This window comes from Lampetra fluviatilis, chromosome 21 (assembly GCF_964198595.1).
Source record: "Lampetra fluviatilis chromosome 21, kcLamFluv1.1, whole genome shotgun sequence".
NCBI lineage: Eukaryota > Metazoa > Chordata > Hyperoartia > Petromyzontiformes > Petromyzontidae > Lampetra > Lampetra fluviatilis.
The window spans coordinates 3,300,414-3,312,645 of record NC_136295.1 but is presented as its reverse complement, the minus strand read 5'-3'; the positions used below and the strand labels follow the sequence as shown (position 1 = coordinate 3,312,645).

The 12,232-nt window shown below is 46.8% G+C and overlaps 1 protein-coding gene across 1 annotated transcript; it reads right to left on the bottom strand.

The window, feature by feature from the left end:
- Nucleotides 1-249: 249 nt before the first annotated feature.
- PJVK (pejvakin) lies at nt 250-11,538 on the bottom strand. The gene is made up of 6 exons (XM_078865730.1): nt 11,328-11,538; nt 8,670-8,874; nt 7,154-7,319; nt 4,259-4,382; nt 2,911-3,069; nt 250-701 (listed from the first exon to the last, which is right to left on the bottom strand). Exons 1-6 carry the CDS (start codon nt 11,536-11,538, stop codon nt 337-339), a joined length of 1,230 nt encoding a protein of 409 aa, XP_078721856.1. The 3' UTR covers nt 250-336.
- Nucleotides 11,539-12,232: the final 694 nt, after the last annotated feature.

Genomic DNA, 12,232 nt, shown 5'->3' with positions numbered 1-12,232 from the left:
TATTTTGTCAGAATATGACCAAATACCTGGGATTTTCACCTGATTTCACCATTTTTGACCAGAGTAAAACTGCGCGCGATGCAGTGACCGCCTTTGTTCGATGGGTTAGCCAAAAGCCGCCGCTGCGAGGATGACCGGAGTTCACGTGACGGTTTATGCTCCTTGACGATATCCGCAAGATATCAGCGGTTCATTAGTGGCAAACACTAAGCGTGTGTGATGAGCCCTGCGACCTTATAACCTAGAGAATGAAGAGGGGAGGGCCCTGTCACTCGGCAACCACTAAAACAAGAACCCGAGGCGGGGAGTGGGTTAGAGGCGGGGGGCAGTCGACGTTCAACTCTTCATCTTCCTGTGCCAGAGGTCGAAGCAGGGCACTGCGTGGAGCCTCACGTACTTGTGCCCCCCCCACGCGCACTCGAGGCAGCCGTACACCGTGTCCCTGGGCCGCGCGCCCAGGCCGCAGAGCGCGCACGGACCCTTGGAGACGCCCTGGTGGAGCAGGTTGACGCGCTGGTGCGCTCCGGGCTCCTCCGGCGGGAAGCCGCCACCGCGGCCGCCGCCGTTGCTGGCGCTGCTGGCCCCGACACCGCTGGGCCCCGACAGGTCGGTGAGCGTGGCCGTCTGCTCGTAGAAGTCGACGGTGGTGGTGTCCGCCGTCGAGCTGCGGCGGCTGGAGGGCCGGTAGCCCCCCTTCATGTCTGTTGCCCGTGATTTCCCCGACACCACACAGGAGAGATGGCGTTGTTAATTTACTTGTGGGAAAAACATCTTTCGAAGTTAGAAAGCTTTGAGTTGAATTCTGAAAGGAAGAATCTCAGAGGTCAGGCGGAGTTCCTACGGGCAGCGTGTTCCACGCCTGAAGACCGAGGACCGAACCAAGCCTGAGCTGGACAGCGATTGTGATGAATCAGCTCACATGTCAGAGTTAACAAACGTAACGGCGGAGGTGGAGACATTGCTCACGCCACTACTGTGGCACAATGGCATTGGCTTAGAAGGAGCTCTATAGAGCCCCCCCCCCTCCATTGGGGCACTTTGGCCTCCTCTTCCACATTCGCCAGACGCCTTGAAAGAGGGGAGTTCCTACAATGTATATCTCCACCCGTGACCTGCCGATGGTCTAACCGTGGTGCATCCATTCACTCTGCTTGGTGTGGACAGAGCTGCTGCTGGTGGTGGAAGCAGTGGGTGGGGCTCGGTGGATTTAAGAAAATGACACCTTTCCGGTAATAATACAGGAGGGTGTTAAGATGTCCAGACACCAAATAGACACCCGTTGCAAGGTGTCAAGTCTGCATTAATCACACATCATGCTTATGGTAAAACATACAAACATTGACAACGTTACACATTGTCCTTGAAACTGATTGGCCTACACCAGACAGCCTCCTCTACGGCCTTGTCTCACCACCGGCGTGAGACCAAAGAACAACGCCTAAAGGCGAACAGCACAAAGGGAACGCAAATATCAAAGCATTAATAGGCCGGGCTGAGCAGTTACATGGTCAATGCAGACTTGATGCGTTGCAAACGGTGTCTCAACATCTTAACACTCTCCTGTATTATTGCTAAAAAGGGTAAAGCCTTTGGAACCTAATTTGCCAGTAAAAAATATGATAATTCTTTTTTTTACCCTTCTATCTGGCAACAAAACTGACACCTTTTTTACAAGGAGTCATGTTTGCATAGACCACAATACCTGCAGTCATAATGCAAACAAAAAACATAACTCTGATAATGTGCACTGTCCTTGAAGTTGATTGGTCCACACCCGAGACAGCTTTCCTTAGAGCCTAGTCTCACATGGGTTGGACCAGATGACGCCAAAAGGCGCACAACTCAAAGACAATGCACCATCAGAGTATGAGAGCTCGGGGTAAGCCTTTACACCATTGCCAGTAAAAAAAAAATATGATAATTGTTTTTTTGTTTACCCTTCTATCTGTTGCCAGATAGAAGGGTAAAACAACAATTATCAGGGTAAAGCCTATTATATCTCTTTTTTATCATCTTGATACCGGCAAAAAGTGTCCCCGAAGATGAAACTTGCACCGATGTTGCAACTGCCGCGGGGGGGGGGGGGGGGGGAGATGGTACAGATGACCTGTGAAAGTCTGGTGTGCCAATCTTTGGAAGTGTGAACACTCGAGGTGGGGGTGGCCATGGGATTCTCGTCTTCCATCACATGGCGGCTGATGTCGATGCGAAACAACTACAGTTTCACATTCAGGTGGGTCAAGCCAGATAAGCGTGTCCAGGAGAAGCAGTGGAGTGTATCATCGCTGTGATGTCTCCTTTGTATGTGGGGCCGTCCATAAATGACGTCACGAGATTTTGGACGATTTTTGACCCCCCCCCCCCCCCTTCGTCACACGGCGTCACAAAAAGTCAGACTCCCCCTCAAATATGACGTCACAAAGCTCTGCCCCCCCCCCCCCCCCCAAAAAAAATATTAAACATGCTTCAAATCGCTTTAAACTATTGTCATTATAGTGCGTATTTAATGTGAGGCTGCACTCTGATGCTGTAAGAGAAACATTTATTAAAAAGTCTATTTAATTAAGTAGAACGTGTTGTCTATATTTATTTAAAGTTGCGCATTTTGATGTAACGTCACATTTCTCAAACCCCCCACCCCCTCGTCACACATCGTCACAAATGTCTGACCCCACCCCCCCCCCCCCTAGGTGCGTGACGTCATTTATGGACGGCCCCTTTATGGATCGGGGCAGCATTGCGTCCGTTATCTGTTGTACGGTCTCTGTTCTCGATGACCACAGTCACGCACTACTGGATAAATTTTTTTCATTTATAAAAAATTTCCATTTTCGTGCATCAGGTATGGGAGTGAAGTTGGAAGGGTGGGGGAGAGGTGGGGGACTGATTGATGGGATGACTGCGCGTTACCGGACGGGGAGGTGCGGCCCTCCGGAGCGGCCCGGAGCGATCGAGAAGGACCCCCGCTCCCACGCCACACGGCCAGACGGGAGACGAGGCGACGCAGCCGCTCGGCCAGCGTCTCTTCGCGCTCGAACCCCCCCGGCAGCTCGGCGGCAACGCACAACTCTTAATAGGGGCACAGACAAAGATAACCCCCCACCACAGATTGTTAAGAGCAGTTGGCTGCTACATTTGATCATCGATTATATTATTCGGATGCTTCCAACGTTGTCCCGCGCCAAAGGCTGTAACCCGGTCTGGCTATTGGCACTGTGTGTGCGGGACATAAAAAGTAACTGCTTAATTTCAGTGTCAAATGTTTCTACAGTACATTGTACACTACGTACAGCAACTTAATGACAATATTGCACTATATACATCACCCCACCCCCCCCATGCAGAGTCTTTGGGATCGGAGGTGTAAGTATGGCGCAGTAAATACAGTACCTTTTTATAGGTTATTTGTGTCTATTTGTATGTTTGTTTATGCCAATTTCACGTCGTAAACACATTGCAAATACAAAAAGACATCACAACACCTAAAAACACAATTTCATACAAGAATGTGCAAAATAAGCTATTTTAAATCGTGACTTAGTGATTATCCGGCGTGTTTGAAAATTCGGCGTCCCCTCCACCCCCGAAGCCGCCGAACAATCGATGATCTCCACATTTAGAAACGTGCATTCAGATCATTTAGCCGCTATACATTTCCACATGATAAGCAACTTCGTTGGGCGATCATTTGTGACCAGGTCGCTTCTATATATGTTGAACTTCTTTCGCACCGTACGTAGCAAACGGTGCTAATTGGAGGTGCTCTCTAGCTCAGTGTGCCTAACCTGGTAAAATGAAAAGTTTAGTTTCGTTAGCCTCAACAGACTGTTGGGGCTAGTGCTGTTAGCGAGCAGCACCTATGAAGGCCGACACGGCACCCGAGGGGGTGGGTGGCCAGCACCACGCCCCACCGCCTTTGTCTCCCCAGTGGCGGATGTTTGAACACCACACCAGGTACAGTACTCATTTGAGGCTGAGTCGACCCAGGGGAAGCCCAGGACCGGTTCAAATAATGTTGTGAACCATTTGTACGGGGATAGAGTGTTGCCCCCTCCCCCGCATCAGTTTTCTCCGGGTATTCCGGTTTCCTCCCACTGGTATAATTAACACAACTCATCCCTTAATTGCCTGAAATAGGAACTCAATGTAGCGGCAGGACCCTCCCTCTGAAAAAGAGTGCTACGACTCGGCGTGGCTCTCCTGGATAAATAAGTCGGCGAAGTAAAATGTGCGTGCGTGTGCATGCGTGCGCAGCCACCGAACGATCCGTCCAAGCGGATGTAGAGGTCGAAGACGCTGAAGGCGACCGTGGTGTGGGCCGGGATGACGATGGTCTTGTCGCGGCCCTTCCCCTGACGGACGCCCTCCTCCGATGCCCTTCCCTGCGTGTTGCACGCGCGCAGCGAAGCCGCTCTCATCCGGGAGTGGGGGAAGCTCTTCCTTACCGAGGGCCGAAAAGGACTTTCACATAATTGTTTTTTTTACCCTTCTATCTGGCAACAAAACTGACACCTTTTTTTTACAAGGAGTCATTTTTTGCATAGACCACAATACCTGCAGTCATAATGCAAACAAAAAACATAACTCTGATAATGTATGCACTGTCCTTGAAGTTGATTGGTCCACACCCGAGACAGCTTTCCTTAGAGCCTAGTCTCACATGGTGTTGGATCAGATGACGCCAAAAGGCGCACAACTCAAAGACAATGCACCATCAGAGTATGAGAGCTCGGGGTAAGCATTTACACCATTGGAACCTCATTTGCCAGAGTTATGTTTTTTGTTTGCATTATGACTGCAGGTATTGTGGTCTATGCAAACATGACTCCTTGTAAAAAAAGGTGTCCGTTTTGTTGCCAGATAGAAGGGTAAAAAAACAATTATCATATTTTTTACTGGCAAATGAGGTTCCAATGGTGACTTTCACATACTTTTGGCGAGCGACCACACGCCAACACGCGTATGAGCATTACGCAATCGAAGCGCGCGTGGTGACCGAGTAGAGGGAGGCTTTTGCAGGTGGCCAGATCTCTCAGAGGTCAGAGTGCTGAGATGGCAACGCTGCGAGTAGGATCAGGGCATATACATTTGTATCCACTCATCAAATTTCCAAACGTTTTTCTTTCCAAACAAATGACATTTATTCGCATGCAAAACTCAATTGTAAATCCAATACGCCGACGATACCTATCGATGTGTTTTTGTTTTTAATGGGTAGAAATTAAGGCTCACGATTTATGTATAATGTAAGAGAAAAGGTGAGGTAAACGAAATTGCCCTCCCGATTGGGCAATGGTTTTAACTCCTGCAAGGGGAGCCCTGAGATTAAATGTACATGGTTATTTATTTAGTTTTCACCTGGGGTAGGGCCCGTGAGCTAAACCGCTCTTTTTACACGCTTTCATTTAACTCACTCTGTATGTTGTTGTCGTTGTCGTATCCTCAAATCTTGTAACTCAATTTTAACCCACTTCCCAATGTGGTATCGACTGCAAACTTGGTATACTTATGTCATTCTGGTGACAATACTATATTCTATCATAAAAATATTTTTAAACATAAATTTTTTTACATGTTATGTTTCGGCTTAGGTCTAATTGTCCACGCTCAACCAACGTTGTTCGCAAATCACCACGGCCCCTTATGTTATGGCAAGCTTCGAGGCCACTTCCTGGAGTCGTGGAGTTCTTCCATTACTAGTACATTAATAAAAACGTATTTTTAAGAAACTTTTTTAAAATATTACTTATTTCATGGGTGACCCCGGTGGAGGGGGAGGAGGATACAGAACAACACAACGCTCTCTGAAATCACAGCGCATCGTATAATTGAAACTAAAAATATACCAGTGGGAAATTTGCAAAGGATTTCAAATTGGAACATTTAGCGTGACAGTGTTCTACAATATGAAGACTTAAATCTAAACAATGCACACTCAGATAAATCCCACTCAACGTCAATACCTTACTGCCAATCAGACAGAACTGATCATGTGAATTAACATACACACTGGGCAACATGCAAGCAGACATATACAACTAGTCGCTGTGTGTTTATGCAAAGAGCAGACGCGCACATGCACTTGAATGTGAACAAAAAGCTGCCTCTTTATAACATTCTTCCGTATAAATGTACCTCCTAATATTAGCCTGAAGAGTTGGAATGAGATATAACCCATTATGTCATTAATTCAGTGAGAACCCTTGGAGACGACACCTTTCTTTTTTCTAGGAAGATGTTGAATTCCTTTGTGAGGTTTTTGCCTACCATTCCTAAAATTCAGGTGAGAATCAAGCTAGATATTGGTGGCGAGATGTTAACTCTATTGACTGATATGCAGGAGGTTGTGGGTTCGATCCCTGATGCCTATATATTTGTAGTTTTGATGTCTTCCCTGTGGTCGCGTGGATTATTCACCGGATCCTCCGATTTTCCCTCCACATTTAGAAACATGCATTCAGATTATTGTGATTATTTTGCTGCTATACATTTCCACACAGTAGACCACTTTGTTGAGCTTTCATTTGCAGCCAGATTGCTTCTGGAAAATAAGTTAATACCTCAGCGGCCTTTGCCTGGTAGGATGGGAATGGTTTAGTTTCTATCGTATGTTTTTGGGTGATTTGTTTGACTTTCTTGTACTTTGCACTCCTGTCGTGTTTTTGTATTGTTTGTTGTTGTAATATTCTTACTCACACTTACTGGACATCTGTCAAAAGGAGCTTTATAGCTCATCCGATTCCTCCAGAATAAATAACTATTCTGATCTGATTATGATTATTTTTCACAAATGTCCAATAGAGGGGCACGGGATCAGAACGTTACAACTACGAACAATAAACATCGGGCATCACTCCTCTTGGCTTCTTTCGGTAAAGTCACGTAGGTAGAAAAAATAATAGATCACGACGTTTCGATCGCAACAACAAGTCTTGAGGTGAGAGCTCTCACCTGAAGATGGTCGCTTGTTGTTGCGATCGAAACATCGTGATCTATTATTTTTTCTACCTACGTGACTTTACCGAAAGAACCAAAGAGTATGGATTCCTGCAGTCACGAAAGCTTAAAATCGGGCATCACGCGGTGTGAACCCGGGAAGAAACCCGACAGCGATGACCGGGTTAGAGGCGCGCTTGAGCCGGGGTGCACGTACCCTCGCTCGGTTCCGATGGCTCTGCACCCGCAGCTTCTGCTCGAGGGAGGCGCGCACGGCGAGGGAGCATTGCCTCGTCGTGCGGATGCTCTCGGCCACGACGCACAGCACGGCCCGGCCGCTGGCGCGAGTCTGCCGCACCAGCCAGTGCTCCACGTCCACCCTCCTGCAGGCGACACGGCACAGCGGTGGCCAAGGGCCTGTAGGCAAACTTCTCATGTTCTTGGTTTTTTTTGGTAAAGTCACGTAGGTAAATTTTTTAAAATAAAAAATTAATAAAAATCACGACGTTTCGGAGGCAACACAAGCCTCCGTCTTCAGGTGGAACCGTCACAGCACGCTCGTTGCCTCCGAAACGTCGTGATTTTTATTTTATTTTTTATTTTTGTTTAAATTTTTTACCTACGTGACTTTACCGAAAAAATCCTTGCAGTCACGAAAGCTTCAAATCTAAAACTTTTCATGTTTCACTTGCACTGTTTTGCTGCTTCATTCGTTCATTTGTTCAGGTTTCTAAGCCGGCCGGCCAGGATTCAATTACAAACAAATTAATCAGCGTCTAAATTATTTCAATCTGTTTTGCTCAAGTCATGAGACAAAGTATCCATGTCATGACAAATCCCTGACAAAGGAGTGCGATTCTTCATGTTAAAGAATAGCTCATCGAAGTAGATCTTACAGAGCTACCTCTGAGATACCTATAAGTGTACTCTGGTCCACACATTCGGTGGTAGCACTTTCCCACTGACTCTGCCAGAGCTGCTTCATGTGTTTGGTTTGTTGTCCTTCACCTCCGATGAGCCAGGTTGGCTACGTACGGCGCAAAAGAAGTTCAACATATATGAGAATAAATTGTCATTCCATGATTGTTAAACTGATATTTTAAGTTTCAAAGTTAGAATTCATACATATTGGGCGCATAAACCAAATTTTACATGATGGTTTTTTTTCGTGCGGTCATTCGTGACCGAGAATGAGAACCACCAACTCACTATACCTGACAGCCGTTTTAATAACAGACGGCTGCCTCGAATCGAACGATAAAATTCTCAGCGGTGCCAAGCTCAGTGCTCTCACGTCGGAGAAACCCCGCCAGCCAAATTTATGCGCAGTCATTTGAGACCGGGGGAATGGGTGTTGATCGACGGGGCAGAGAGGTGGTAGCGGCGGTGGCATGGCACCTATTCTTGTGTTTTTTCGGTAAAGTCACGTAGGTAAAAAATTAAAATTAATAAAAGTAAATAGGTGGAATTCCTTCACGTAGAGGGTATTAATTCTAGATTTGAAGCTTTCGTGACTGCAAGGTCCTATTCTTGGGTTTTTTCGGTAAAGTCACGTAGGTAAATTTTTTTATTTTTTATAAAAGTAAATAGGTGGAATTCCTCCCCGTAGAGGGTATTAATTCCTATTTACTTTCATTAATTTAAATTTACATTTTTTACCTACGTGACTTTACAAAAAAAAAACCCAAGAATATGACCTTGCAGTCACGAAAGCTTCAAATCTGGCATGGCACCTGTTGCGCAATAGGCGGAGGAGGAGAGGCACGTCGAGCTCGTGCTTCGTGACGATGCCCAGGGACGCGTGCACCGCCACGTTCTCGGAGTGCGCCACGCTGAAGCCCACGCCGGCCAGCACGCCCTCGGAGCCGTGGCGCTCGCGACGGCCCGGCGCGCCGTCTGACTCGTCCTCGTAGTTCACCAGCTGGTACGACGTCACGTCTGCGGCGTACACTCGTCTTGGTCAGGGTTCTGTGCGCTCGTCACGGTTTTAGGCGAGTCGACGACGGCAAACTTCGTCGTCTCAGTCCAGGGGCGGGCATCCTGCGGTTTATGCGGCTCTTTAAGGACTGCTTCGGGGCGTTATTTATTCATTCGCTCCGATGACTTACGTGTTTACGCAAGTCATCAGAACCGATGACGTACGTACACGTAAGTCATCGGAACCGGGAGAAAAACGAAATACCTTTATCGGTAGCGAGGCTCCCACAGAGTGCAGTTGTGTAGATCCCGTTCTCTGCGGTGAGTACAGTGTTTAAACACATTTACGCTATGCTTCTCCAAATAAAATTAACGCTAACCGTTTGCACGTTCCGAGAGCCAGTTGTGAATGGGGCCCACCCTGCAACTTGCAGTCATCTGGGAACGGGAAAGGGTTAAGGACCGTCTCATATTCACATGCGTTGTGGCTTTTGGATTATATTTTTTACCAAATAAAAAAAAACGCTCTTCTTGTTATTATGTGGGAATATTCACACGCGTTTCAGCTCTTGCATTATTGATTTTTGTTACCAAATTCGAAAAAAATGGCTCTACTTGTTATTAGGTGGGCAATTCGTCTCCCCACATTGTCAGGTCAGCCAATCAGTGAACAGGTTTTTTTTATATACCGTATACACCAGCAGTGCCCGCGCGTTTGCGTGGAATACACGGCCGAGGTGGAGGGAGGGTGGGTGGGTGGAAGGGGGAGGCGAGACGTTTGCACGCACGAACCCGGCTCAATGCTGTGGGGTGTGTGTGAGGTCATTACGCAGATGTGGAGTGGTGATGTCACCCACACGCGAGCCAGCCAGGCAGCCAGCTAAACTTTTTTTTTGTCATTTTTTGGTCTTCAACGGTGCATTGAGGTCTCTAATAAAGTTACGAAATTGTCTTAGACCGCGTCTTCATTCATTCATTTGATCTCATAATCAGTTTTACTGTGGTCTTTAGTGGATAGTGGTATAAAACAAGTTGTTGATGAATACTTTCTTAATTAATTTGGCTCATAAAACTAATACAGTAAAACCTTGGATTGCGAGTAACTTGGTCTGCGAGTGTTTTGCAAGACGAGCAATTTTTTTAAATAAATATAAATTTGATAAACAAGCGAGGTCTTGCAATACGAGTAGTACGTGTATACGCTTTGTCTGCCGAGCGTCACGTGATCACAACTGATATACGAGTTAAATTTCGATTTAAAGCTTTCGTGACTGCAGGGATTCATCCTCTTGGTTCTTTCGGTAAAGTCACGTTGTGGCCGAAACGTCGTGAGAATGATTTTATTATGTTTTATTTTTATTGTTTTATTATTTCAATTCTACGTGACTTTACCGAAAGAACCAAGAAGATGATATACGAGTGCTTTGATATACGAGTGCTTTGGATTACAAACACGTTTCCGGAACGAATTATGCTCGCAATCTAAGGTTTTACTGTACTGGTTTTCACGGGTGCAGACACATGCGATTTCCGGCAGAGGCTTCCCCTTAATCTTGCCTGCTCAGCACAACCAGCATTGCCTGCTAACACATTCAAACACTTTCTGTAGAAGCTCATCAGACAGAAAAGCACGTGGAGGCTATAAAGAACGGTTATCATAACAAAACACACCAAATATGACTTCTCGACAGCAAAAGGTACGATTGTGACCATAGTCTCCGCTTCACATCATGCATGTTACGTAACCGGTACCGAATAGAACAAAAATTGCACTTGTCACAGACTCAGGACCTTCAGAAGAAAAATTTACAATTTTTTTTTTAAAGTTCCAGTTTGCATGTTTGTCTAAAACACTCATATACGCAAGGGTGTATCGTTCAAGAAAGATGACAATCCAGTTTCATCTCCCGTGCTTAAAAACACTTGTGTCCCACGGGCAGAATGCTATGAATACCCTGTTCCTTTTACACGGAAATGAAAATGAGAAGGTGTTGCTTGTGTATATTTTGTAAGCATGGAATGAATGAAGCACCAAAGCAACCGCCCATGCCTGTAGGCTGCACCGTCTGTTAGGTTCTGAATCTCACATCACCACCAGTCCATACTGCGCGTGTACAACGCCACACAGCCTCGCTTCTTTTTGTTAAACTACCGACTCAAATGGAGGAATAATTGCGTCCGATTTAATGTAGGCATCGCATGCTGCTGCCATTCACACTTATTTACGGTAACATCGGGTATGTATTTTAATTTGCAAAGTAATGAGTACTATTTACATGTGTCTGTTACAAGGCAGTATTGCTTACAAATGTTATTTTTTGCTCATATTTTATATTCGCATGTGTCAACAGCGTGGCAGCAAGAGCAGCAGTATTTATGCGAACATTGTCGCAAGAGGTCACGCGCTTGGCGCAACGCTCCGTCGCACGAGAACACAAACGCCCGGGCATCAATCCGAACCGTACCAAACGTACCAATGTCGATGTCCTTCTCCCCAACCAAGATGTCCTTGAGGGCGAAGGACGTGGACGAGTACTTGGCCTTCTGCCAGAGCCAGGAGCGTCTCTTCTTGGTGACGAGGCTGAGCGGGTGGTACCGGTCGGCCTCGTTCAAGCTCGGCACGGGCACCAGACGCCCGTTGCTGCCAACTTGAGTCACGAAGTTTTTGGTGGCTGCGGCGAACATCTCCGACCCACCCCACCTACTACCCCAACCCCAAATCTCTCCGTTCAAGGGAAGACGCCGTGCTTACAGAGAGAATTAATGTCTGGTGCGTAACAATACGCCCTGTCCGTTGAAGTTGCATGCACCCAAGGACATACCTGTCAACCCCTTATCAGTGCCCTAGCTTATTCAGACCGTATTGGTGACCCCGTGACCCCTATGAATCTCAACATTCATCCTACAGTCCCATCACAAGGGAGAAACACAGACTATTTTAGTTGTTGCCCGTATCGAAACAGCTGTACGCCGTATGGACCTGATAACTCAATTTCCCTGTACAAGAATACGGGGTAAAACCGTGTGGGTTGACAGGTCAAGGATGACACCTGTACAAGAGGTGACTCCTCTTCCCACAAGGCTCAGACTCTCGATTCCAAACCACGCAGATCAACGGCAGCTACCCAGTCACCACCGGTCAAGCCCGATCATTGATGAGCTCACGGGAGATGTTATGAAGGCCCCCTTATCTGTGTCTCCATGCTCCCAAACAATGCAATGACAACGAGGCCAACTGCAGGAGGCTGTGTTAGCGAGATGTGGTGGGTTTATGTTCGGCCTGGGTCCTTGCTATGGGTACGCGCGCCACCCAGCACTCCAATTCAGAGGTCATTTGACACCACGGCAGAGACTCTTTGAATAATGAATGGGTGAAAGC

What these genes read in the sequence shown, in the direction of transcription:
- PJVK (XM_078865730.1), bottom strand. Translation starts at nt 11,538, where the DNA reads ATGTTCGCCGCAGCCACCAAAAACTTCGTGACTCAAGTTGGCAGCAAC. An exon ending in GCCATCGGAACCGAGCGAGG is followed by an intron (nt 4,383 to 7,153) that starts GTACGTGCACCC and finishes TGCAACACGCAG; the next exon opens with GGAAGGGCATCGGAGGAGGG. An exon ending in CCGCTTGGACGGATCGTTCG is followed by an intron (nt 3,070 to 4,258) that starts GTGGCTGCGCAC and finishes GCCCCTATTAAG; the next exon opens with AGTTGTGCGTTGCCGCCGAG.